The sequence below is a fragment of the Dromaius novaehollandiae genome, chromosome 3 (assembly GCF_036370855.1).
Source record: "Dromaius novaehollandiae isolate bDroNov1 chromosome 3, bDroNov1.hap1, whole genome shotgun sequence".
Taxonomy (NCBI): domain Eukaryota; kingdom Metazoa; phylum Chordata; class Aves; order Casuariiformes; family Dromaiidae; genus Dromaius; species Dromaius novaehollandiae.
The window spans coordinates 91,980,465-92,007,208 of NC_088100.1; the positions used below are offsets into that span (position 1 = coordinate 91,980,465).

Below are 26,744 nucleotides of genomic sequence, written 5' to 3' on the forward strand. Positions count from 1 at the left end.
CCAGTGTCTGAATTCCAACATCTGTTCAAGCTTCTTGGGTTGTAATTTTCTTTGTCTAGTAGTTGCTGCTATAGCATTAACAGTACTGCCCTTATAACCACTTGCTACCTTACCAGTCCTGCTTTTCCTGGACAGATTGCCATTTGTCGTCATTGCAATGAAGTTCCTGAACTCTTTCATCTTTATCAGAGTTGTCTTTGCATCTGGGACTGCTGAGGCAGACACATATGCCATAAAATGGAAGTGGTTAACTTTTTAAAAAGTTGAAGGGAGAAATGGAGTCATTCTCAAGTTCTGCAGTTAGTTCTAGACTTTCACAGTATGCAAGATGAGTTTGAAGGACTAACCTTGTTTACTGCATCAGAAAAGACCCTGATTACTTTACCTGTCCAACATCTTAGAGTTTCCCCATAGGCCTCCCATATGATTATTTAACTTGCATAGATCTACATTAGGAACATTTTCCTCCTCTGGAAGGAAATACCCCTGTTTTGTTTTCAGATGTTTTTCCAAAGTATGTCCTACATACATATCTAGAGATTACTAAAAAGAGAGACTTGAAAGGCAGATAATTGCAATCCAGATAACTTTCAGATAAAAAGTTATTTCAGCAATATATTCTCTGGCATTTTGTTGTAGCACTTCTTTCTAAGTTCACTTTTTTGTTTTATGGTATATTATTAAATAAGCAATATTTAATAAGATTAAATAAGCAAGATAACCTAGACTGTGAACTTTGGTATGCCAGAAAGTAATATTTAATAATGTTATATATATGTGTATGTGTGCAGACAGTTGGAAGACATGAATATATGAGAAAGGTGACACACCTTCCTTTGAGGAAGGAACCCTACATCATCTTAAATAGATGGGCTCTGGAAAGTCACTTCCATCTGTTGGACAAGTAGGGCTAATAGTCTGCTTACAGACAGGAGGAGGAAATGGAGTTGACATTAAGCATTTTATATGTACCTAAAATGTGTTATAAGTGCGTTACATTTGCCTGAGAGAGAGATGACCTTTGGGGATGTTACTGTAAGAATTAAATGCATTTGTGTCAAAGCTTTATCTGTTTAATTTTTTTTTCTGACAATACTTGGTGTGTAGCATATTATTTGATTTAAAATACCTCTTTGTATTTTAAATATTAGAAAAACAGCTAGGCAATATTTATGGTAGCATACTGAAATTCTTAGTGTTCTCAATTTTACACTTAAATAATTGCAAACTATCAAAGTTACTTCATTTTAAAAATTCTTTACTAGTAGATTGAGAGGCTCATGAAGTGTAGTTACTTTAAAAATGTATATAGATATGACTTGACACGTGATTAGTTTTATTTGAATTGGTTTTTTTCTTTGATTTGAACTATTTTTTGCAAACCTTAGTGTATCAAAATATGAAATTGATCATTAAGGGGTACTTATTATCTCAAGTTTACACTTTCAGTATAAAACAAAGTTGGCTTCAAAAGGAAAATATGACTCATTAAAAGAAAGCTGCACCCATTTTGCTCAGCGCAGGCTTCTGAGTGTGCACCTGGTAAGAAGCACTTCTCATCCTGTATAAGTTATCAAATGTATTAAAAAAGATATATATATTTGAAACTAGTATTTTGAGCCTCCTGGATGTGGCTGTTGTACTACTAAAGTGACATTTTTTTGACACTATCAAGAGCAAAGGCCAACTAAAGAGATTGCAAGGCAATTGCTATGATGCTTTTTGTACAGTTCAGTGGTTGGAAGATTCTTTTTTAGTGAACTTTTTTTCATTTAATTCACTTTCTTTCTAGAAATGAAACAAGTATTGAAAGTAATATGGAAGCAGTATTGTAATGCAGGTAATAGGCAATCTTGTGTGTTTTTCACTGCTGCTTTTATCCGAACATTGATTCGTCCCCTCTTATCAATTGGCTTTTAAAGTGTTCTTCATAAAATGAATATGACTACAGCTTAAAAGACTTTTGCTTCAGAAATTCATGTGGCGGTCAACTAACGCAAAATTAATTTTTCTCTTTTATTAAAGAAAGCGTGCATGGACGAGGAATGCACTGGGTAATGCCGCCTGCTTGTTCTGAATTTGCTGTTAACACTATGTCATTGTTTTCTTTTTCCCTGACAGCAACAGCTGGGATGAGCATGTATTTGAACTGGTTTTACCAAAAGCCTGTATGGTTGGACACGTGGACTTCAAATTTGTTTTGAATTCAAACATCACAAACATTCCCCAGATTCAAGTGACTTTACTGAAAAATAAAGCTCCAGGCTTAGGGAAAGTCAATGGTAAGAAAGGACTTACGATATCTTTCAGAGGATTAATTTTTTTCTCAAACTCATTGTTCTCTGTGAGGTCTGTTAGAAGAATTGATTGAAATTATGTAAATATTTTTAGTTTGCCCTTATTTCTGTTTTTCTTTCTATTTTCAGCATCATGTTCTATTTTCACTTAACACGTTTGAGGGTAATTTGGGGAAACAAACTGGATAAACAGTTTTGAATTCCTCAATTTTATACAAACAAAAGTGCATAACTCAAGGTTGAACTGAACTGTCGTTCCATACTGCTTGTACATGTAATCTACAATTTATTCATCAACACATTAATTCTACTTAGTTGTATAATTTAGTAGCATTATTAATATAATATAAACAGTACATTAATAACACAAATGATCAATATGTAATTAATAATCAATGCATTAATGTACTACAGTACATTAAAAGAAATACGTTGTCAATTGTAAATCATCCTAGAGATTGCCACATGCAACACATGGTGCTCTTTTGTAAATATATCAAAAAATTGTCCAAAAAGAGCGAAAGGAGGTAATTATTCCAGGTCACAGAAGGATATTGTTTGCCATTGCCTCTTGAATGCTTAAGAGAAAATAGCAAGGCTGTGGGGGGGGTTTTGTTTTTTTGTTTGATCACAGGAATAGGTAAAACCTGGTTTCCTTTGGAATTCTCTCATCGTCTGACTTGCTAAGTTATATGAAGGCTGCAGTACGATCTCACCTTTTGTTCCTTGCAGCATTGCTAGGGAAGACCAAAGTTATGAGTGCTCTAGCCTTGGGAAAACCCTTAGATGGATTCTGCGTCTTACTAGCTATCACGGGACCTGTAAGGCGGTAACATAAACTGAAAAGTCATTTTGCTGATATGGAAGAGTTTTGATCAGTCTTACTGAAATTCTTCCTGTGGTGAGAGCGTTCACTGCATGTCTCACTGCTCTGTCTGCTCGGGGATGGTATTTCATGGAGCTTTCTATTTGTTGAGGCATTAAGAAGTAATCTTTATCTGGGCACCTCTTTTTGAAAAGCTTCTAGGAACCTAGTTTTTCAGAGAAGTCTTGTCAGTTTTTGTTAAATTGGCTGCTGAATGTGAAATGCATTGGGAAGAACAGCAAACATGACTGTAAATGCTGAGTTTCTTTTTGTTTGTTTTGTTTTTGTTTGTTTTAAACAAGCCTAAATAACAGCATCCCAGTTAAGGAAGGGTAAAACAGCCGTAAATGTAAACCAGAAACCTTTCATCTGCTTTCATAGAACTTCTCCTCACACTGCAGCATCCCCCCAGTATTAACAAGAGAAAAAGTGTGCCAGAGAGCTTTTTTAAAGAAATACTATAAATTGGCATTTATTCACAGGAAAAAAAAATATTCTAGCATAGTAGAATGTTTTCTCCAATGTTCTTGGAGAAAGTGTGTTCTTCTAGAAAGTAACATGGTTTAACAGTTTTAGCAGAAGTGCTGGCTGTGACTACAGGATGGTGGTCAACAGATGTTCTTGCTGGTTCTTCCTATGTTTAATGTTTGAAGTAAATAGGGATTTTAACATGTAGGAGCACTTTGTTTTATTCAGGCAAAAAATAGGCCGGTTAGTCTTTGCTCTTCTGAATGGAACCTGCTTTGCATTCAGCATTCATGTTAGTATTTAGTCCATTTGATCAGTTCATTTGATCCTGGATCTGCAGATCGGGATGTTGAAATTAATCTGAAAGTCTTCAACTGTGAAACAAAACACAAGAACTTCTAAACTTTTTTCCCGAATGTTTCACCTATTGCTGAGCAAACAGTTCCATGCTTTGGTAATGTTTTGAAAACAGTTGATTTGACTGTGAAATACTTGCTTAGAGCTTTCTGCGAGTGTTTCAAGTACAGCATACTGATTATCAGACCTGACAGAGCTCTTCCAGAAGGCAACATTTCAGTTCATTACATGGACTGTAAATGGACGTTCCTTTCCTCCCAGGGTAATGGATAGGGTGGAGAAAGCATGGCGGGGTGGGGGGTACACATGGGCAGCCTGAAAAGGGTTGTGGGATGTGAGACTGAAAGATGACCTTGCCAAGGTCTCAGCTTGTTTTTTTTCCTTTTTGGGTGGGACTGGGGGGACCCAGCTAACCAACCTCCTCTCGAGTGATACTGTGTTGCATTCACTTCCTGTTCTATTAAAATTGCTTGGTTTTTGGAAAAGGCGCTTAATAGAACATTTGCCTTTTCTCCATGCCCTACTGAGTGAAAGTAATAGGGCTAAACATTTCAGTATAAGCCAAGGCAAAACTAGATAACTTATGTCTGTGCTGGATATTAACCAAAATGTCCGTATCCCAGGGAACAGTAATACTCAGGATTGTTTGGTGGTTCTTGAAGATGTATGAAATCTTCAGTCTGAGATTCAATCAGCTTTCCCTCCTCCCCTTCCATATGGGGAGAAAGGAAGTAAATTCTTAATTTAGTGAGACCTAAACAAGATCAGTAGAACGAATTTGTTCCATCATCATTTGTATGACAAGAACCCTGGAACTAGTTAAATGTGTGGTATGTAATAATGAGAAGGCCTGAGGCATAATTCTTTCAGTTTTGAACTGTTTTTGATCTGCCGTTAATTTATTGTACTTGCCTCTTCTCCATTTGCTTGCATGTCCTCTTCATCTGTGATTCGTGAGAATCATTTAATTGAAAAAAGGAACTGTACTTAGATATTATCAAAATAACGTCTGATGTTTAGCATGAACACTTCTATTCAGTTATTTTCTGTTTAAAATATTGAACTTTCAATACCAGAATCTAATTACTTAAGAGTAATCTACAGTTGATTATTAAGAGAAAATACTTGGGCAATATGAAAATAAAGCAAGCTGTTTACAGGTAACCTTTGGACAAAATTTTTTGTAAGTATTTGCTGCAACTTCAGTTGCAGTCTTAATATGAAAAACGTGTCTTTGCAGATTCATGGCTTTTATACTGGAATTAGTGTTTTCAAGAGTTTTGTGCAGAAAGGTGATAAATTCACTGTGAAAACTACTGCTTCTGTTTTTCATGAAACTCAAGCAATGTTTATGAAGTTTTGCTAATATTTTTATTCTCCAGAAGCAGCAGTAGATAGACAGATCACATTTCCTTTATCTCCAGCTCTTAATATTGAAATGGAGAGAAATGGAAAGCCAGCACTGGTTGAATTCAGTGAAGAAATGCAGTATATGGATATAGAGGAACCACAATGTAAGTTTAATTTATCTGGTTATACGTCTTATTTTAAATATGAGTTTGCATTTTTGATTTTTTTGTTTTTAATTACATACTGGAATTTCTGTGTAAATATTTCTCAGCTGTTTAAAAGAGACTCTGTTCTCAACCCTGTTCAGTGTTGCTCCTATCAATGGTCTGTTTACTGTATGAGTTGAAAGTAAAAAACCAATTGTACTGGAGATTTTTGGTGTTTATAAATAGGTTAGTATTTTATTAGAATTTAGAAATTGAGTAGATTGATATAGCACCTTTCAAATTTAAAGTCACATTGTCTCATTCCAGCAATATTTTGCTTGTTTTTCCTTAGCTAGTTTTGATATTTTTCTTGACTTTTTCTTAGGTTACAGCAGTAATCGCTACAAAATAATAAACGTCTAGTAAAACGTTCATAACCTGTCATGTTAACTTACAGCAATATCAAACTCGCTGTACGTATTTTTATAACCTCTTTTGTTATACCATCACTCTTCCCCCAAAATCTGGTAAAGAGACTCTGGAAGACAAACAGATTGGATCTGTGTGAGGATAGCTACAGGCTATGAATGAGTTCCAGAAATAATATTTTTTTGCTTGGCCCTTTTGGCAGTCTCTTAGTTTTGCACTTTCTTTTCTTTCGTTTGATCAAGTTGATCTAGAGAAAAATGTTGCAAAGGGTGTAGGAGCGGAGGGATCACAGGGGAGGTAAAAGAAAAAGCATTGGAGGGAGAAGATTTTTCATGCTGAGGAAAAGGCATAGGGGCAAATAGATGATAATTTCAGTATATCACAGGAGAGAGCGCCTTCTTTTTTAAAACTGTTTTGCCCTCATTGTTTTGGCTTTTTTTTTCTTCTGCTGTCATCTTTTGAAAAATGAGACAAAGAATCAAACTTGATTATATCAAGTTGAAAATATGTCTTCTGTTTCTTTTTTCTTTTTTCTTTTTTCTTTTTTCTTTTTTCTTTTTTTCTTTTTTCTTTTTTTCTTTTTTCTTTTTTTCTTTTTTCTTTTTTTCTTTTTTCTTTTTTTCTTTTTTCTTTTTTCTTTTTTCTTTTTCTTTTTTTCTTTTTCTTTTTTTCTTTTTTTCTTTTTTCTTTTTTCTTTTTTCTTTTTTCTTTTTTCTTTTTTCTTTTTTCTTTTTTCTTTTTTCTTTTTTTCTTTTTTTCTTTTTTTCTTTTTTTTTTTCTTTTTTTCTTTTTTCTTTTTTTCTTTTTTCTTTTTTCTTTTTTTCTTTTTTCTTTTTTCTTTTTTCTTTTTTTCTTTCTTTTTTTCTTTTTTCTTTCTTTTTTTCTTTTTTCTTTCTTTTTTCCTTTTCCTTCTTTTCCTTCTTTTCCTTCTTTTCCTTCTTTTCCTTCTTTTCCTTCTTTTCCTTCTTTTCCTTCTTTTCCTTCTTTTCCTTCTTTTCCTTCTTTTCCTTCTTTTCCTTCTTTTCCTTCTTTTCCTTCTTTTCCTTCTTTTCCTTCTTTTCCTTCTTTTCCTTCTTTTCCTTCTTTTCCTTCTTTTCCTTCTTTTCCTTCTTTTCCTTCTTTTCCTTCTTTTCCTTCTTTTCCTTCTTTTCCTTCTTTTCCTTCTTTTCCTTCTTTTCCTTCTTTTCCTTCTTTTCCTTCTTTTCCTTCTTTTCCTTCTTTTCCTTCTTTTCCTTCTTTTCCTTCTTTTCCTTCTTTTCCTTCTTTTCCTTCTTTTCCTTCTTTTCCTTCTTTTCCTTCTTTTCCTTCTTTTCCTTCTTTTCCTTCTTTTCCTTCTTTTCCTTCTTTTCCTTCTTTTCCTTCTTTTCCTTCTTTTCCTTCTTTTCCTTCTTTTCCTTCTTTTCCTTCTTTTTTTCCTTTTTTTTTTCCTTTTTTTTTTCCTTTTTTTTTCCTTTTTTTTTTCCTTTTTTTTTCCTTTTTTTTTTCCTTTTTTTTTTCCTTTTTTTTTTCCTTTTTTTTTTTCCCCCTGTGCTCCTGAGATACCTTTTCATGTTTTTGGTCTTATTAGTGTCTGCTGGGGTTTTTTTGGGTTATTTCAGGCTTTTGCTTTTCTTGCGTACCTTTCCTCACTTTTGTTCTCTTGCTCTTTGCCCACTCTACTTACTCTCCTAGGAGTGTTAGTAGTGAGAATTAGTCATTTGTCTCCGATTTACCTGTTTACCATCAGCAGTCCTGCCCTGCATGTTGCCTTTTATCTTATGGCATGAACTTACTCCTTTCTACTAATTATATTGGTGTCTTCATGTAAAGATCCATTGAGATTCAAAGCATACTTTTTCAGGGTTTTGTTTTAATAAAAAAAGATTATGCATAGATTATGAATTCTTGAATATAATTCTGTTTAGAAGTGTTACAATGAACTTCATTTAATGTTCAGCTAAATAACAAATACTTAAGTTTTGGAAGAAACAATAACAGTTTAAGTTGATTTGTCACGTTCCAGGCACATCTGAGGCTCTGTACTGAAAATATGGAATGAATTTGGTGAATTCAGTCTGTTAATAATTACTTTAAAAACTTAATCTCTTCCATGGTAATTTTCAGGTCATTGACATTTCAGTTGTTGCTAACGAAATCCAACGAAAGCTTGCTTCAGAAATAACATAGTGGGAGTTGTGGCTCAAAGTGTAATGGTTTGTCATTTTATTAGCTGTATGTTTTTGTGGCTCTAATGAGCTGTTCAACATACAAACTATCCATATAATATAATGGAAAATGCTTTGAAAATTGTGAATTAGTTATACTTGATTTCACTGGAAAATGGCTTAAAAGTAAACCTAAAATAGTGGTCAGATTTAAGATGTTGTTTGAATGTGTTTAGTGATCAGTTTGACATGGTGTATTTTTCACCTTTGCAAATGGTCAGATTTTGTGACTTAATTTTGCATAATTCAATTCCATATTACTATTTTTTTCTTTTTTTAAGGTCTTAGGTTGTGTCCATTTCTAGAGGAACATAAGGAAGATATACTTTGTGGTCCAGTATGGCTGGCAACTGGACTTGATCTATCAGGACATGCTGGAATGTTAACACTAACAAGTCCAAAGCTTGTTAAAGGTAAAACAGTTTATTACACTAGTCATGTGAAGTATACATGACTAAAGTGCACCTCATATTTCTGTGCTCAGCCATTGGTTTGCATTTATTTTCACACTGGCAAATTTTGTTGTATTATGCAATAGTGAGATAACTTTTCAAACTGATGTTAAAGTACTATAATAATGTATTTAGGCTCTGCTTGTAAATTGCATCTGCAGACTTAAAATCTGCTTCAACTTGACCTAGTAAATTTTACAAATTCTTCCCCATGTGGGTTTTTTTTTTTTTTTTTTCTCCTCCCGTTCCAGGCATGGCTGGTGGCAAGTACCGTTCCTTCCTAATTCATGTTAAAGCAGTGAATGACAGAGGAACAGAAGAAATGTGCAATGGTGGAATTAGGCCAGTAGTTAGAATACCATCTCTAAAACCTCAGAGTAACAAGGGCCATTCCCTTGCTTCATTGTTGGCAAAAGTTGCAGCAGGCAAGGTACTGAGTAGCCAAGAAAGACAATTGTGTTAAAGGTGTAGAATTGATATGATTTATGTGATTTGAAAACAAAACAGTTGTTAGGAGATGTAAGATTCTTCAAAATTAGGTTTTTTTTAAGAGCTGACACTGTGTTAATACCGTCAAGAATCAGAGTTCAACATCTTTAAGCTGTTTCTTCTGTGAAAGTGTAGTTGAAAAGGTCTGTTCTCCCACTTTCCTGGTCTGAGCATTTGTTCTTGAAATTTAGTCTTTCCATGGCTATGTTCAGTAGCTGATATAAATCTTCGTAAGAGGGGTGTATATATATGTACGTGCGTCTATATACTTGTCCATATATATACATATATATACACACATATATATATTGTATATATTTAGTACTTTTGATCATTGTAGTTGAGTGTAATTGGGAATGATTAGAATGGTTAGAACATAAATTGCAGAACATTGTTAAATTTGATGTTCTTTTATTAAAACAAATTAATAAAAGTACATTTTGAAAGATTCTAAGTCCATTTTGTCCAATGCTGTAACATATAATTTTTAAGCCTAAAAAAATGTTGACCTTTTGGTCTGTTCTGTCGCTAACAAATAGTAAATATCCCCATGCTCAGAGTGAGAGATTTTATTGAATTGTATGCACTTCTGTCTTAACAAGGTGTGCAAGTGACTCAATCAAAAATGCCATGATTCCTGAAATTATTTTTTCCCTAAACATCAGGAAAAGCCATCCAGTAAAATTGAAGCCAGTAATTCTTCAAGAAAATCGGATAATCTTAGAGGCTGTGACTTACTTCAAGAAGTTTCTGTAACAATTCGAAGATTTAAAAAAACTTCCATTTCAAAGGAAAGGTTAGTACGTGTTTTTTAATTCTCTTCTCATAAAATATCTCATGACAAACTACTGTCTCAAATTGTCATTTCATAAATTCAGTTTATATGGAAAAATCTGCTAAGTCATTAGTTCTAGGGCACTGTGCTATGCAAGTTGTGACAGAATAACAGATAATTTGTCGTTAATTCAGGAAAACTGTTTGCAGAGTGGTATATTTACCTGACTTGAAAAAGTAGATGTAAGTAATGCCAGTTTTCTTTGTAAAATGGATAAATGATTTGGGCAGCCTTTCTTTTTTTTTCTTTTTTTTTTTTAAGGGAGTACTTTTCCTTTTTATTTCCACGTTGGCTTGTTTCTTACAGTATAGAAAGTATAATGCTTAGAATCAAATCCAGTTAGCAAATTGTTCCTCATAGAGCTGGTTAAAGTCACCGTGGATTGGTACTGCATGCCTAAATAGGAATAATATAGTGTTTGATCAGTATTACCTACTGCCACACCACAGCGGCGTCACTGGCTGTAATGGGCTTAAGAGGGTCAGAGGGGCAGCAAGGACAAGAAATAAAAATAATGGTAGCAGACTTCGATTACTCTGTATAGTTTAGACAAGTGTCTCATTAGGGCATAACACAGACCGTATTTTTGGACACAGCTGATGACTGTTTCATGGGGAAGATGCTTAATGAACATGCAAGAGGAGATGCAACCCTTGACTTGGTCCTGAATGGCATGGAGGATCTGGTTCAAAATCTTAATGATCATTTGGTAACAGCAACTACAGTGTACTTGGAAGTGTACTTGGAGGAACACCCTTGGAGGAGCAGTGAAGGTCAAAAAATCCTCCACAGTGATGCTTATTGTACAAAAGGGGAACTACATACATTGAGGAAGTCTGTTGAAAAGAAACTGTAAGGTGCACCTAAGAAAATGAAGTCCTTACAGACCTAAGATTGCTGAAGAATACTGAAAGTATAAGGCCAATACATACTGCTTGTATTGAAAGGGTTATTAGGAAAGCCATCCTTCTTCCTTTTGTCCTAAACAGAATGATAAATTTATTTGAAACACAAAGATATTTTTCTAAATGTTGAGGTCCCATGGGAAAGAAGAGAAAAGGGATCAAGAACTCTGGCAGTAAAAAAAAAAAGGCAAGCCAAAAAAGAGTTTGAGGAATGAGGAGCAAAACAAATTAAAACTAATATATATATATATATATATTTTTGGTAAATAACAGGAGAAGGAAGCTCGTTACTAGGTCTGTAGGGCCAATTGATGAGCCGGGTATGGAAGGAACGTTAAGAAGGTTAAATGAATTCTCTGCATCAGTGTGCACTGTAGAAGAAACAATGGAAATTCCCAGACTTGCATCCCTCTATGGGGCACACTTTAAAAGATCTGTCTAAAATGGAGGCAATTGTGGAAGAAGTTAGGGAACAAATTGGCAAGTGAACAGTAGTATTGTGTAGGACCAGTTTGTATTCACCAAGGAGTTACAAGAGCCATCCAAGATGAAATAGCTGAATGACTAATGGTAGCGTAACCTCTTGCTTTGGAAATGCCTTGGTATCTGAGGACAGGAGTATGGTAAAAGAAAGATTCTTAAAAATGGATCCAGGTAACTGCAGACTGGTAAGCCTGTTGACATGACTAATTTTCCTGTATAAAATTATGATAAAGCATAAAATTAATGGACAATGGAAAATACAAGAAGAACTGACATGGCTTCTGTAAAGGAGAATCCAGTATTCCAAACCATTAGATCGTCATGATTCCCAAAAGGTTTTTGACAAAATCCCTCTCCAGAGGCTTTTTAGGAAATCAGAGAGCCATGAAATAAGAGGAGAGGTCCTGTATGAAATAGCAACAAATTCCTTAACGTTGTGGGAAGCAGATCTGCGCAAACGGTTGCCAGAGTGGCGTAGATGCTAAAAGTTTACATAGGTTTAGAAATTACTACGCAAGTTAACAAGAGAAAAAACAGTTCATGGATTGTTACTAAGTATACAGTAACCTGGGCCAAAAATAGTTGAAGATTGGGACTGTGCAGGGAAGCTGTTGTATGTGCTTGTATTAGTTTTACTCTTGTCTGGGCATCTTTTGTTGGCTGTTTTTGAGACAAAGAGCTAGAGGGATACATTAGTGGGAGAATGGCCATATTGGATAATTTTGTTTTTGAATTTTTTCCCCTCCTCCCTAGAGTTCAACGATGTGCCATGTTACAGTTTTCAGAGTTCCATGAGAAGCTGCTCACTACTCTTTGCAAAAAGACAGATGATGGTCTGACCACGGAACATGCTCAGAGCCTTGTATTAGACACGCTTTGTTGGCTGGCAGGAGTGTATTCAAATGGACCTGGCAGGTAAAAAAAAAAAAAAAAAAAAAAAAAAAAAAAAAAAAAAAAAAGAAATGTTATTAGACGAATATAGCTATTTCTCAGTATCAGCTCTGTTTTAAAAATCAGTCAATCAATAAAGGTTTATATGATTCTCTAAAGCATGAACTTGTTTTTACAGCTCAAAGGAAGGCAATGACAGCTTGCTTTCTAAAACACGTAAATGTGTCTCTGATATTATTCGCGTTTGCTTCTTTGAAGCTGGGCGGAGCATAGCTCACAAATGCGCACGTTTTCTTGCACTATGCATCAGGTCAGTGCTAATTTTGTTTTATTTTTTATTGGTTTATGCATGTGCTTTGTGTAAACATGTCTGTCAGAATTTTGTATTTTTTTGTTCTTCTTTAACACGAAAAATATAAAGCAACTGAACACAGAACTTCTGTTGAGGAAAGGCATACTAGGGTATTCTTGCAAAGAACTTTATCTTCTGGTGGAAATTCATTCTTACATACTTAAATGTTAAAGTAGTCTGTCTGTGTTTCTTTGTAGCAATGGCAGGTGTGACCCAAGTCAACAGGGATTTGGATCTGTTCTTCTAAAAGCTTTACTTGACAATATGCCTCTCTTACCTGCTGCTGCAACGGGTGGTACGTATGCAGTCTTTGTTGTCATATAAATATGACGTTTCTTATTTGACAAGTTTTGCTGGATGCTTTTATGGAATATGAATTACATAATTGTTCAAAAACTGCTTCTTGGAGTAGTCTGGTCTAAATGGTATTGAACTTTAAGGTATGCGTTTGTAGATGGTAGAATTTTAAGAAAATTAGCTTACTTAACACAGAATGCTAAGGTAGGCAAATTTTTGGGAGCACTCATGTAGTTTTGCAAGAATTTTCAAAGATGCTTAGGAACCATGGTTTGTTGTCCTCAGTGAGAGTCACGACTATGTTTTCTGAAAATCAGGTAGTTTATTCCAGGGAGTCTGGATGAGCATTTGAATGTCCAGCTCTAGCAATGCACATGTTACTTCTGTGCCAAAAGGGAATTTTAAACTAAATAAAATTCTTTTCTCATTTTTGTTAGAGAGTAATGGCCTTTTAGCATCTTGTTGAAGACTTTTGAATGCCAGCTAGAATAGGAAGATGACTTTAAACACTCATGTTTTGGGTGCCAAGGCCTGCCTTTTTGTTTCTCACAGTATGATGTTGAATTGCATCTAGCTTGGGATAACCATCTAGCTTGGGGTCACCCGGTGGTCTTGCAGGAAAATTACTTTGCAGACCTAAAGGTGTATTGAGCTACCACTACCCAGGGCCGGTTTGGGTAGGAACATTTAACCCACTGATGCTTAGAGATGAGGGTGAGGAAGGCACAGGGGGAAGACAATGCCTGCTGCATATATGGGATAAGGAAAGAGCTTCAGCCAAAAATACAGGACAAGAGGGAAGAGTTGAATCTACAAGTGGGGCTTGGCTCTGAAGGGGTTGGAACACCTAAGCTAGCATCTTAGTGAGTCAAGACCCATTTAGATTGTTCTATTTAGTAGAAGCAGTGGGCACAGGTAATGAAATAAGTATGTGTAAAATTTTTTGCTGGGAACCTTGTTTTCTTCAATTATGAAGTTATTTAGCTGATACGAGAGTTCGAAGTGCTTGTGGAACCTAATGATTGCAGAATGATTCCAAAATAAAGTCTCTCTTCCAGAAAAATAAATAAATAAGTAAAAAAGGTGGGGGGCTTTCTAGTAACAAGTAAGACTCAGTAATTCAGTAAGCAGTTAGATACTTATTATTTTCCATGATTCTGTTTTGTTTGCTTTCTGAGTGGAATTTTCACATCATGTTTTACTTGAAATTAAATTCTCTTTTAACACAGGATCTGTATATTGGTATTTTGTATTGCTGAATTATGTAAAGGATGAAGATTTGGCAGGATGTAGTACAGCTTGTGCATCCTTGCTAACTGCTGTGTCCCGACAGCTACAGGACCGTCTAACACCTATGGAAGCATTACTTCAGACAAGGTACTAAGAAATGTGGCTGTTGTAAAACTTCATAATGGGAAATATATAACTTGCTTATGGTACTCCAAATAGAATTAGGCACTCAAGAAATACAAACTTGTTTGTTACATGTTTGGATATGCTCCATGTAGTAATTCAGATTCTGCCTAATGCCACCTTCTGATGTTCTGTTCTGTTTGGGGGGGTTTCGTTTTGTTTTTTTTAAGGTGTGGCTTGCAGTATTTGTTTGAGCAAGTATTAATTTAGTACAGCGCTGGAAAATAGTTTTGACTGGTGTAAAGGTAAAGGAGAATTAAGTTATCTTGCAATTCACAGTGCACTTTAAATTAGCAAACGTGTATATAATGTTTGAAGTGTGTGCAATATCTAAGTTGTTATTTAAGATTTTTGGTTTAAAGATTAACAAAACATTTCCTACTTTTGAGTATGTAGAGGGAATGAAGTATACTGAAATAGACATTATTGTAGTCTGTCTGCGACCAGACCACACATTTAAACTGTTGCTGCCAAATGCCAAATTCCAAGTGTAGAGACCTGGAGTAAATTACTGGGAATGCAGGTTCTTACTGTAAATTGTATAGCAATGTAATTTCAGCCTATGCTGTTGCATCTCTTACATTGAACTGATTGGTCATGTTAACTTTGAATTTGCATGATTCCTAAAGGAAATCCTGGGTAGTTCAGTTTTGTAGCACTTTTCAAAGCCGCGTTATAATGATGGAAGCATGCTGCTTCAGACAGTTCTTTCCAGTTGTGATTTATGATCGTGTATATTTTCTTCTGAGTCGGGCAAGATCAAAGTACAGGAAGTCAGGTAGAGGTTAGTTCAGAATCTTCAGACAAAATTTTAAATTTAGTCAGCTGAGGGTTTTTTGTTTTGTTTTGTTTTTGTTGAAGGGATATAATCGCATAATACTTGATAAAGTTTGTTCCTGAGTGTTATGCTTAGATCCTGACTGTGTTCCCTACCACAGTCCTCATCTCACTTGTGATTTTGTTTTACCGTCTCTCAATCTTCCAGCTGATTGAAAGGCTGACATCAGCAGCAGAAATGGTGAATGGAGATTGGAAAATTTTCTCATATACATAAAGTAAACTGGAAAAATGAAAGTTTGTATTTCCATGTTGAATTAAAAAAATTGTGCACAAACAGCAGGGGAAAAAAGGGTGAAAAATTCCACTTGAAATAAGAGAGTGGCAACTTTGTGTAGAAATTGATCCATTCCTTCGTGTAGATTGTTTCTAATTACCTCCCTTAAGCAACATACCTGAAATACAAGTTTTTTCTTTTCCGGTTGCGTACTATAGGTTGGCATGTGTGATAGTTCAGATCACTTAGTGGTGAACATGGCTGTCTGCATCTTGAGGGAAGCTTTCTGAAATGAACCCCCAATCTTGGCATCCTTCACACATAGCTTTTCTGAATGTTTCTGGTTGGTGCTTTACTGATTTGTTCTGGTAGACGAAATTTCTAAGTGCTTCATCTTTTAACTCAGTATCCCTGCAGTTGTGATAAACAAAGAATAGTAGCAGACACATCTGTCTAATTCCATATTTGATTACTGCAGCTCTTTCTCTTGCAAGGGCAAGGACTATTTCTTGACCTAACATACTAATTTAGACAAAATTCACTGGCCTTTCCTCTGTACAACTGACTATGGATCAAGAGTATACCATCAGTTCACAAGGTTTTTTGTTTTTATGTAGGAGATAAGTATTAACATATTCTTTAAAAGTAGAAATTAGTAAGCAGTTATTACTTGATTTCCCCCCCATTCCAGAGTTGTATTTTATCACATTTGTATTCCAGAACATGTACGGATTATTTTCTTCTTTATCATTGTTCCTAGGTACAAAAGCCTAATATTTGGTAATCAAATAAAAGCAGATGCCTAGTTAAAGGATCTGTAGATTTATGTTGCCTTAAGGCAAAATAGTTCTCATTTTACTAGCATATGCCACAATAAAGTAGCAAATACTTGCAGGGATAAGGCCACGTGGGTATGTTATAAAACTTCTAGTATAGAAAATGAAACAGAAGAAAAGGGTCTTGAATAATGATGTAGGCTGTCCTCTTATAACAAAGCAGGTTTGTTTGTCTCTAGCAAATCTGACAGATATTTCTCCAGCCTGTTCCTGAAAGCTCCCAGTAAGGCAGTGCTATAATTGTAGTTACTCTAGTTATTGTAAGCTGTTACATGTCTCAGTTATTCTTACCATTAACACCTCGGTACTCTCCTCCTCCCCAAATCTAATCAGAAATCTCTCCTGTTGCAGCTAAAGCCTATTAATGCTTGACCTGTTCACATTGGCCCAGGAACAGATTCTTTCTTTCTTTTAAGTGATCTTTCTTTTAAAAATTTTGGTTGTCTAGAGGGTGTTTGCATTTTGATGGCATTCTCTAGATCTGTCATCATTTTTATAGCATTTCCTTGAGCTGTTTTCTTTGGCTCTTACCTTTCTTGAATTGTGGAACACAAAACTGTAAACATTGTTCCAGTTGAGATCTGTGCTGAGTGAAGCAGAAGAGGTGTTTCACATAATTTACGTGCAACACTGCAATACATGCCAATAGGGTGATTTGGGGGGGCAGGGGGGGGTTATGAACATTGTTGATTTACGCTTTTGGTTTTTTGTTGATTCAACTTTTATATCCTTCTCTGAAGAGTGCTGCTAAAGCAGCTTAAAATTGTGAACCTGATTGTTCCTGATGAAGAATCAGTACAAGGCACTATGCTTATTGAATTAAATCTATTTTAGACGGCATATATTTAACTTGCTGCAATACATTTGAATTCTGATCCCACTTTGCAAAGTGGTTGTAACCTCTTCCTATTTTGTTATACCTGCAAACTTAATAAATCAAACTCACTAGCTAAATCATGCAAGTTCAATCTGTGTTAAGACTGAGCTTAATATATTAAGTTTGTAATTCTGAGGTCTGCCCTACAGACAGCTGCTTTATAGTAGCTATAGACCATATTTTCATAAGCATGCTTTGCTTATGAAAAGTTCATGCAACAGACAGTCTTACTAAATGTACAGGATGCACTGCTCCTTTGAAATACATGCCTGTACAGAGGAAACTAGAGTGATCTAATGCATTTTGTTCTTAGGTAGTATAAATGTCATCTTAAATCTGCTATCTTCTTGTAGTTTCTTGTAAATAATTTAACTTACTCCAGTGTATTTCTGGGAAGTGGATCTTAAATGGATTGATCTATAATTCCCAGTGTTTCTTTCCTCCCTTTTTGAAGTTTGGTAGCAGTTATTGCCACTTCCTAAAATTTCGTTTTCTGAGTAGCTGTGGTTTTAGTCTTTAGTGGCAAAGAGCATCAAGCGCAGCCAGTTTGGAAACTTCAAAGGAGTCTAGAACCTGTTCTTTCCCTTTGTTGCTGATACCATAGTATTCATGTAATCATTTATCCTTTTGTAACTACTTGATCAAAAAGGACATTTAAACTCCAGCCTCCTCAGCATTATCTGTTGTGAGCTTTCCCTGCTTGCTAAAGAATAGAGGAACTTTTCTGAGGCAGAGTGAAAAAGGAGAGAAACTTCCTGTTACTGCAGGTGTGTTTATGGAAATACCTTGTATTTGTTATGGTCTCTTGTCAAAGGGCAAATTATTGAATGGTTCTTGTTTTTGTCCCTACACAGATGCACTGTTCCTTTCCTCTCCTACCTAGTTATTTGACCTAATTCCTATTTTTTGCTTCTCTTGTCTGTGCCTGGTAATAGGTATTGATTCAGAAACAAAATGTCGTTTGTTGTTGTTACTTTGTATTTTTCTTTTTCTTGGCCTATAAAACCCTAATTGATTCCGGACCACCTAGTTACCTGAGTGATTGTCTGTTTGCCCACGCAGCACTGCTAGAGTGAGAGTAGTGAGATTCTCTCCTGCTGAGATTTAAAGTCAGTACTGGCAAGTGTTGATTGATATCCCTGGCTGCATTTTCCTTTTACTTTTTAGTTCAGCTAGAGAGGGAAAAAAAAAAAAAAAAAAAAAAAAAAAAAAAAAGGAAAGAAAAAAAGCTGAGGTGGAATTTCTGTTGCTGTTCTGGAAAACAGTACTGAATTTTTATTGACTTTAGATAAGCGTAGGATTTACTACAGGCATGCATATTGCTGTGGCTAATTGTCTAAGGTTTGTAGTACTTGTTTTCATGTCTAAGTGTGGTTATATATGATGTTTCCAGGACATTATTAAGTCTTCAAGGCTATTTAGTACAAATTACTTATTATTTTATGTCTGAAAAGGTCACCTGAAAGTGATGCCAGTGAAATGTAAGTAAGTGGTAATTTCCCAGATACATCACTTGAATGAAAGAAGTGGTTTGAAATACAGTAAGTTCTGGATGAAGTACTTGGCCTTTTTCTGTAAATAATTTTATATGAATTCTTATTTCTTGAACAATGCTGTTTGTCTTATTCTGCTTGCAGATACGGATTATATAGTTCACCTTTTGATCCAGTCCTCTTTGATTTGGAAATAAGTGGCTCTTCATGTAAAAATGTATACAACAGCAGCATTGGAGTACAGTCAGATGAAATTGATTTGTCTGATGTTCTATCAGGTATGTATGTTTAACCTCCTGCGGAAGCAATGGTAAGGTCTCGCTATTGTACTGTTTGCTTTTAGTTAAGACACAGTTTCCTACTTTCCATCTGTTTTATAGCTGTACATGATGAAGTTCAAGAAGATTAAGATTCTCTTGCTTCGTGAGATCCATTACATTTCCTGTGGCCCTTAGGGCAAGAAAAAAAGCCTTTTCCTGGAATTTATACTTTTCTTATCCTGTGAAAGATCTAGGAAAAGGATAGAGATTGAACAGAAAGACTGCTGTCATTCAGTGGGTCAAAGTCCTCTCTCACTTGTATTGAGCAGTTTCCCTGAAATATCTGTTATTACTCATTTAGAGTAGCAACCATCTCATAGGCAGAAAAGCCTAAATGGATTTTCCTGGGCTTGGGAAGCTGCCATGTGGCATGCTCCTGCTTAGATATTATAGATGTATTTGTATCTGTCCTCAGGTCAGCTCATGAGTCTTTAGGCTGTGGAATGTCCTAGGAATGAGACAGTTTTTATTGTTAGAAAATTATTCCTTTCATAGCAAGCATGTTCGTCAATCACAGTGATCCGTTTCCTTTTTTCATATGCTTTTGTCCATCACCTTGCCTTCTGTCCTCTCCCCCACCATTCGAGGTGATGTCATGGTTAGTGTAATGAGTAATAGTGTAGTTTTGACACTAAATTGTTATATGATCTTTGTCAGCCTGCATTTTTCCTTCTTTTCCAGGAATATCGATGTATTTTTGCAAGTTAGCTTTTTGATAACACAGTTCATAGTGAAGTGTAAGAACAGAACATCTGTATGTAATCTATTTCTGGAATTAAGGCAGTTATGTTTTGCGTTATGCTTCTACTATTGTTTGATAGTTTCGCTTTAGAAATTCTATTCAGAATTGGCAGCAGCATCTGTTTTAAAATACTCTTCCATTTAAATTGTAGATGTGATAGGGTGTTTCTTCCACAACGTGAAGAAGGAAAATATTTGGATTATATTTGGTTGACCCTTTTGACTCTTCATGACTAAAATGTTGCTATCAAGAAATCACTTGATGATAGGGAGGTATTTATTTCTCTTGCAGGAAATGGGAAAATAAGTAGCTGTGCAGCTGCTGAAGGTAGTTTTACCTCCCTTACTGGACTTCTGGAAGTCGAACCTCTGCACTTTACCTGTGTTTCAACAAGTGATGGAACTAGAATAGAAAGGGACGATGCAAGTACGTTTACTGGTATATACAACTTTTTATTATTTCTACTTAGCTTAAGTCCACAATACACTGTTTTGAATTTGACGTAATGAGCACTATTTTACATACAGATTGTCAATAGTTTTATAAATGTTGAAATTTTTTTAAATAACAACTAAATGTCCAGTTAAACTACTTCTGGAGCATAACGAAAACTGAATTTCAAATTTAAATGTATGAATTTATTCATATCGCCTATTTATTCCTATCGTGAATATAATACCTAGGCTTCCATGTTTGCCCTGCAGCCTTATGTGGCAAAAGTATTCTAGGGCAGTAGATGGCTCTTCTGTAATGGAAATGTTGCATGTATGTTGAGTGTGTACAGCCTATAAACTGACACTATGTAATTCAAGATGTTACTTTATACTGAGAGCTCAGTAAAATGAGATATTTCTCTGGATTTTACATTGCTCTTAACAGTTACTAAGGAATTAAATGAAAGGTGGTGGGATTTTTTTGTTTCTTTTCTACATACATGGCTTGTTTGTTTGTTTTTTGTTTTTGTTTCATGCCAGTGAGTACTTTTGGGGTTACCCCAGCAGTTGGTGGCCTCTCGTCTGGAACGGTTGGGGAAGCTTCGACAGCACTGAGTTCAGCAGCCCAGGTAGCTTTGCAGTCTCTCTCTCATGCAATGGCCTCAGCCGAGCAACAGCTCCAGGTGCTGCAAGAGAAACAGCAGCAGCTTTTGAAGCTTCAGCAACAGGTTGGAGGCTATTTGGCTATTTTTTCATGCTGTCTCTAAACTTCAAAAGCTGAGAAAGTAGTTGAACAGAGCTAGTCACCTTTTTTTTTTTTTTATTTATTCTTTCCCTCCCCCCTTCCATTTTGATAGTGTATTTGAGGAAGGAGCAGCTCTGGACCGAGAATCACTCCTATTAAGCAAAATTCCGAGAGTGTCTCCCCTATGCCATTTTGATCTTTAAAAATTGCTTTTTTGTGTATTTTGAGGGTGGATGGGATGTTTGATAGCTATCCATATGAACTGAGATATGAACTGAGTTTTGATAACAGTCCGTGAAGTTGAGAAACCCCATGAAATAAAGAAGGTGGTTGGTGATACAGGGAAATACCCACTGATAAAGCCATTGTGTGCAACTTGAATGCATTGGCTCTGAAGTTCGAAGTCTTGCTGTGTTGCATAGTCATAGATTTTTAAAATTATTTTTGATTACTCAAATTAATTACTGAATTATTCATGTTCAACAGCAAGTGAGGTCAAACTGAATACAGTTTCATTTTTCAGTTTATGATAGATATCTGTCATAGCCATCCATATTCAGGGTAGCTTGCATTTATTAAATCTAGTTTATAATGAACGCTGAACTTTGTAGGTCAGCATTACTGTATTTGCAGCAGTAGTGTTCTCTGCTACATTCACTGCTTTCATTTTCCCCACAGAAAGCTAAGCTGGAAGCAAAACTACATCAGACAACAGCGGCAGCTGCAGCAGCAGCAGCATCAGCAGTTGGTCCCGTTCACAACTCTGTGCCTTCTAATCCTGTTGCAGCCCCAGGGTTCTTCATTCATCCTTCAGATGTCATTCCACCCACACCAAAAACAACACCTCTGTTCATGACTCCACCTTTGACTCCACCTAATGAAGCAGTTTCTGCAGTTATCAATGCAGAGCTTGCTCAGCTTTTCCCTGGTTCAGTCATTGATCCCCCAACTGTTAATCTTGCTGCACATAACAAAAATGCAAGCAAGTCCAGAACGGTAATTATTATTGTTTTTATAGAAATGAGATGCTGTAAGCCTTATCAGGATCTAATTTTGTACTTGTGTACTAGTAAATATCTATTCATTTAGGTGAGATGTGAAAATTATCACTGATTTTTTTTAGGCTGTATGATAAGATTTTATGAAAGTAAGGTAAGGTTATTACAATACCTCAAATTTTCTTATGTTGGAACTAGCTTTAGTGTGTAACTAGTTATTAAACCTTTGAACCTGGCAGGTAATGTTTTTTGATGGGTCATGCTCAAATCAAAATATAGTGCAGATGTTGTCAGGAATTTTAAATGTTTAAATCACGAGAGAGAGATTGATTTTCTTATCTTTTGTAAAGAAGAGCTTATTATAAATATATAGATTTTAATGACTTAATTTTACTGATGTTTTTCCCCTCCTCAGAATCCACTCGGATCTGGTCTTGCTCTTGCAATATCTCATGCTTCACATTTTCTTCAACCCCCACCTCATCAGTCAATTATTATAGAGCGAATGCACTCAGGTAAAGCCAGAATTCCTAATAATAATTTTGTTAAAGATTTTTCTAATAAAGAAGTTGAACATTTTCCAGGGTCTTAAGTCATCTGCTTAGCTGCAGTCTCACTTAGTTCTATAAGGAAAGGTTATTACTGAGTTTACATTTCCATTGTATTGGAAGGTTTAAGCCCCAGCATTCAGTGAGGTTTATCAAGGTGAAAGCTGGGGGGCATTGATATGTTGGGTCTCCAGACAGAGTACCAGCTCTTAAGTAATGCATACAAGGCATAACAAATTAAGTTGAATCCAAAATTTTCTTTTCAGAGGGTGCGAGCAGAGGGTGTGAGCTGTAGAGCAGAGGACCAGTGCTGTGCTTCTCAGATACTTGGCTGCTTTGTATTGCTTGATAATATTAGGCCTGTGGCGCAGAACAATTTCTGTGAACTTGAAAGTTGTAGTGAGACTCTCTGAGATTGTGCAGCAATGTTGAACCTCAAATATAGGCCTTTTGAACAATATAGAAGCAACAGTTTTGTTGTTTGAGGAATTCCATCTCTTGGTTGATTGGCTTGTGCTGATGTTCTAGATAATCCTACATTTTTTCCATAGGAGCAAGAAGATTTGTGACCCTAGATTTTGGAAGACCTATATTGCTGACAGATGTATTGATTCCTACTTGTGGCGATTTGGCTTCTTTGTCAATTGACATCTGGACTTTAGGAGAAGAAGTAGATGGAAGGCGACTGGTAGTGGCTACTGACATTAGCACACATTCGCTTATCTTGCATGATTTGTTGCCACCCCCAGTTTGCAGGTTCATGAAGGTAAAAAGGACAGAGACAACGTTCTCTTCTAAACTCTTGATCTTTATTTTTATGTAAACTTCCTGTTAAACTCTCTTCAGATCAAATTTTACTTGACTATAAATATTTTTCTATGAATTTTTTACTTGGTTTTTGTCTTGCTTTTTTTGATACCATCTTTTTACAATAAAGGCTCTGTTCTCTTTCAGATCACTGTTATTGGTCGATATGGTAGTACAAATGCCAGAGCAAAAATCCCATTAGGATTTTACTATGGTCATACCTATATCTTGCCCTTTGAAAATGAGCTGAAACTAATGCATGATCCCCTCAGAGGAGAAGGTGAAGCTGCAAATCAGCCCGAAATTGACCAACATTTGGCAATGATGGTTGCATTGCAAGAAGACATACAATGCAGGTTAGAAGAAAATAGACGTATTTACTAATTATTTTAACTTAAAACGTTGGAATATCATGACATTGTTGAGCCCTTATTTATTTATTTATTTATTTATTCCCATGGTCTTCTTCCCACCAAAGAAAACTCTGCCTGCCTGTTAGAGCTGTTACAGTGAATATTTTTATAGCAGTAACAAAAACTACACTGTACTATTTCAATACCTGTCTTTAACAATGCATGCAAAAGGAACCAGAATTTGTATTCTGGCAGTATAAGTATTAAGTGTATTGCTGTTTGCTAATATCTGTTGAACTGTGTACTGGAATATTTCCCTCTAGGTACAATTTGGCTTGTCATCGGTTGGAAATCCTTCTGCAAAGCATTGACCTTCCGCCGCTGAATAGTGCTAACAATGCCCAGTACTTTTTACGAAAGCCGGACAAGGCAGTAGAAGAAGATAGCAGGGTATTTTCTGCTTACCAAGACTGCATTCAGCTACAGCTTCAACTCAATTTGGCTCACCATGCTGTTCAGAGGCTTAAAGTAGCTTTAGGTGCGAGCAGGAAAACACCGAAGGAGCAATCTGATCCAAAAGAGTTGATTCAGATGTCATCCACAGAACAGTTACGCACTATCATTAGATACTTACTGGATACTTTGCTTAGTTTGCTTCATTCTTCCAATGGTTAGTTTTTTCAGGTTTCATTATTTTTGTCATGTTTGTGGAAACATTTTGTAAGTGTTTCTCTTTCTTGATTTGTACTTTCCCACTATAACACTTTTAAACTGCATTTAGATATGTGTTACTACGATTTTAATTTCAGGTAACATGCAGTGTGCAGTTGCACCAAATGGACCAAGGTGACCTAACAACTTCTTGCTGCCAAACAGGATAGGAGAGGGAGTTGTCCTCACTTCCCCCGCTCTTCCCTTTCTGCTAGTCTTGGCTGCGTGTTCCTGTGTTCAAATACTGCTCTGATCCTTCTGTGAACTGATTTTGGTCATTAAAGTAGCAAATGGCTACCCAGGCAGAATACTCATGCTGTTTCCATGGATTGAATGAGCTCCTGGAAGGATCTGTGAACATTGCGGCCGGTGCAACACTGGGGACAGATTAGGCAGTTAGAAGTGGGAGGGGAAACAGGGATGAGTTATGTGGAAAACAGTCATAAAACCACTGTCTCTACTCAGCCCATGATTTTTAATATCCAGTAAGGACTTTTACTTCCTAAATTTCTCATTGAAGGTGTTCTTCGAGAAACAAAATTGAAAGGTCTGAGTAGGAGTGGGGTTTTTTTTTTCCTTTTTAAAAAACTGTGGAATGTTGTTCTATTGAGGGATATATCTGTCATGTAATTTTCTGTGCCAGTTTATTCTTAAGCATAATAATTTGATGTTTTGGCTTTGTAGTTTCCATGCGGGGGGCATTTGATTCACTGATGTGAAGTTGATTTTACTTTGACCTCTTTGGCCTGGTCTTTTTGGGTTACCTGCAAAATACCATCTGTGTGTCTTCCTACCTGTTTCCCCTCTCCCCACCCCCACAGTGCCAATTAGTCTGATTGTAATAGTTTAAAAAGTTCCTACAAACTTTTTCCTCCTATGCCTTCGAACCATCATGGCTAAAATAGCTTTGTACTCTCTCCTTAAACATAGTTTTGTGTTCCTTTTTCTTAAAAGGGCACTCTGTTCCTGTGGTTCTGCAAAGTACTTTTCATGCTCAGGCTTGTGAAGAATTGTTTAAACACCTGTGTATAAGTGGAACTCCAAAGATACGATTGCATACTGGCCTTCTGCTTGTTCAGCTGTGTGGAGGAGAAAGATGGTGGGGCCAGTTTCTTTCAAATGTACTGCAAGAATTGTACAATTCAGAGCAACTTCTCATATTCCCACAAGACAGGTAAGGTGCAAGTCTGTGTTGCATTTTATTACCCGTGCATCACTTTTAAATAATTCCATGGTTCATAACATTTGGATTGAGGAAAAAAATATGACAATAATGCTCATTTATCTGATACATTGATGTAAGAACTGTCTCCAAAATAACAATGCAAATGTTAAATGTCTGATCTTGGTTGTTTCATCATTTGGTGCTGTGACTGCAATAAGTTGCAGTTTATCCTTGCTTGGAAGGGATTGCATAGAGATTTCTGGAGAATTATTACTGCTGTTTGCACACCTAGCAGGACTGCTCTCCAGTGATAGAAATTGCCTTCTGCTTTATCAGAATAACTGCGCCCTCATCACAGAGCTGCTCTTTTAGTGCTTTTGGAAGTAGGAAGGAGACTGAAAAGCACACTGTTTAGCATTTAAAACAAAAGCGTTCTCTGAGATAAGACCAAACAAACAACTGTAGAGCTGAGAATTAAATGTTAGATGTGATGGCATTTCAGATTGTTGATTGAGGTCTTTGAAAGAAAATGATAAAAATGTATTTGCTGCTCTGTAGCATTCTGCCTTCTTTGGGTTGTAATATTTATGTTTTTATACTTTTTGTAAATGAGTTAATTTAAGGATGTGAGAATATTGGATTTAATTATGTACTCCTGTTATTCAGCCTATCATATGTAATAAAAAATAAAACAGATAAGGTCTTGTTTCAGAAGATGTACAAAATGGAACAGAGCAAGTAACTACTGACCTCTTGAGGGTAAAAGAGAGACTAAGCAACCTAAAATACCACATTATCCGTATGACAATAGAATTTGAAATCCAGTTAACTTGCTGGCCTACAGTGCTGCTTTCTTTAGTAATATGTGTCTCAGAGGAGAGCCTAGGGGAATGTTATTCCATGAGGGGTATTTCAGAATATCACTGAATCTGGAAAAAATAAAATAAATTCTTAAATATTTAAATTTTATTTGTAGGGTCTTCATGTTGCTTTCTTGCATTGGCCAAAGATCACTTAGCAACAGTGGCGTTTTAGAAAGTTTACTTAATCTCCTGGATAACCTGCTGTCACCACTGCAACCTCATTTGCCTGTGCACAGAAGAACTGAAGGTAGCTCTCTAATTTGGAAGCTATACTTTCCTATTCATTATAGCTAGAAAATTAAGACACTAGCTCATAATTTTTGGTGTATTAAAACAAGAACATGCTTTTGTTTATTATATTTTCAAAACACAATTGTCTTTTAAAACATGCTGAAATTCTTTGTTCTTTAGGTGCTGAAAGTGAGTTATTTATTTTTCTCCTGTTTAAACTTGAGCAAAATCTGTTTGGTTACTTCTAATTCAGCTAGGAAGCTTTCAAATTTTAGTGAAATGGGGGAAGGGAAATCCAGTGTGTAGACAGCTCTACTGAATTACTTTGTGATTT

The 26,744-nt window shown here is 35.9% G+C and overlaps 1 protein-coding gene across 10 annotated transcripts in view; it reads left to right on the top strand.

The window, feature by feature from the left end:
- The window catches only part of BIRC6 (baculoviral IAP repeat containing 6), a 197,715-nt gene that overhangs the window by 47,439 nt on the left and 123,532 nt on the right, over positions 1-26,744 (top strand). For 6 of the 10 annotated variants that reach the window (XR_010388504.1, XM_064509466.1, XM_026122956.2 and 3 more), the window contains exons 13-31: positions 2,122-2,282; positions 5,370-5,501; positions 8,398-8,529; positions 8,820-8,998; positions 9,723-9,853; positions 12,034-12,195; positions 12,350-12,481; positions 12,721-12,818; positions 14,050-14,197; positions 18,638-18,771; positions 19,847-19,993; positions 20,530-20,717; positions 21,413-21,730; positions 22,148-22,247; positions 22,832-23,046; positions 23,235-23,443; positions 23,764-24,110; positions 25,106-25,325; positions 26,293-26,426. Coding sequence is in view for 9 of the 10 variants with exons in the window: in XM_064509466.1 (XP_064365536.1) it covers positions 2,122-2,282; positions 5,370-5,501; positions 8,398-8,529; positions 8,820-8,998; positions 9,723-9,853; positions 12,034-12,195; positions 12,350-12,481; positions 12,721-12,818; positions 14,050-14,197; positions 18,638-18,771; positions 19,847-19,993; positions 20,530-20,717; positions 21,413-21,730; positions 22,148-22,247; positions 22,832-23,046; positions 23,235-23,443; positions 23,764-24,110; positions 25,106-25,325; positions 26,293-26,426 (3,287 nt within the window). In the remaining variant the exon portion in view is untranslated. The remainder of the gene's footprint in view (positions 1-2,121; positions 2,283-5,369; positions 5,502-8,397; positions 8,530-8,819; positions 8,999-9,722; positions 9,854-12,033; positions 12,196-12,349; positions 12,482-12,720; positions 12,819-14,049; positions 14,198-18,637; positions 18,772-19,846; positions 19,994-20,529; positions 20,718-21,412; positions 21,731-22,147; positions 22,248-22,831; positions 23,047-23,234; positions 23,444-23,763; positions 24,111-25,105; positions 25,326-26,292; positions 26,427-26,744) is intronic. The other 4 variants (XM_026122955.2, XM_026122952.2, XM_026122953.2 and 1 more) reach the window with 4 other exon arrangements.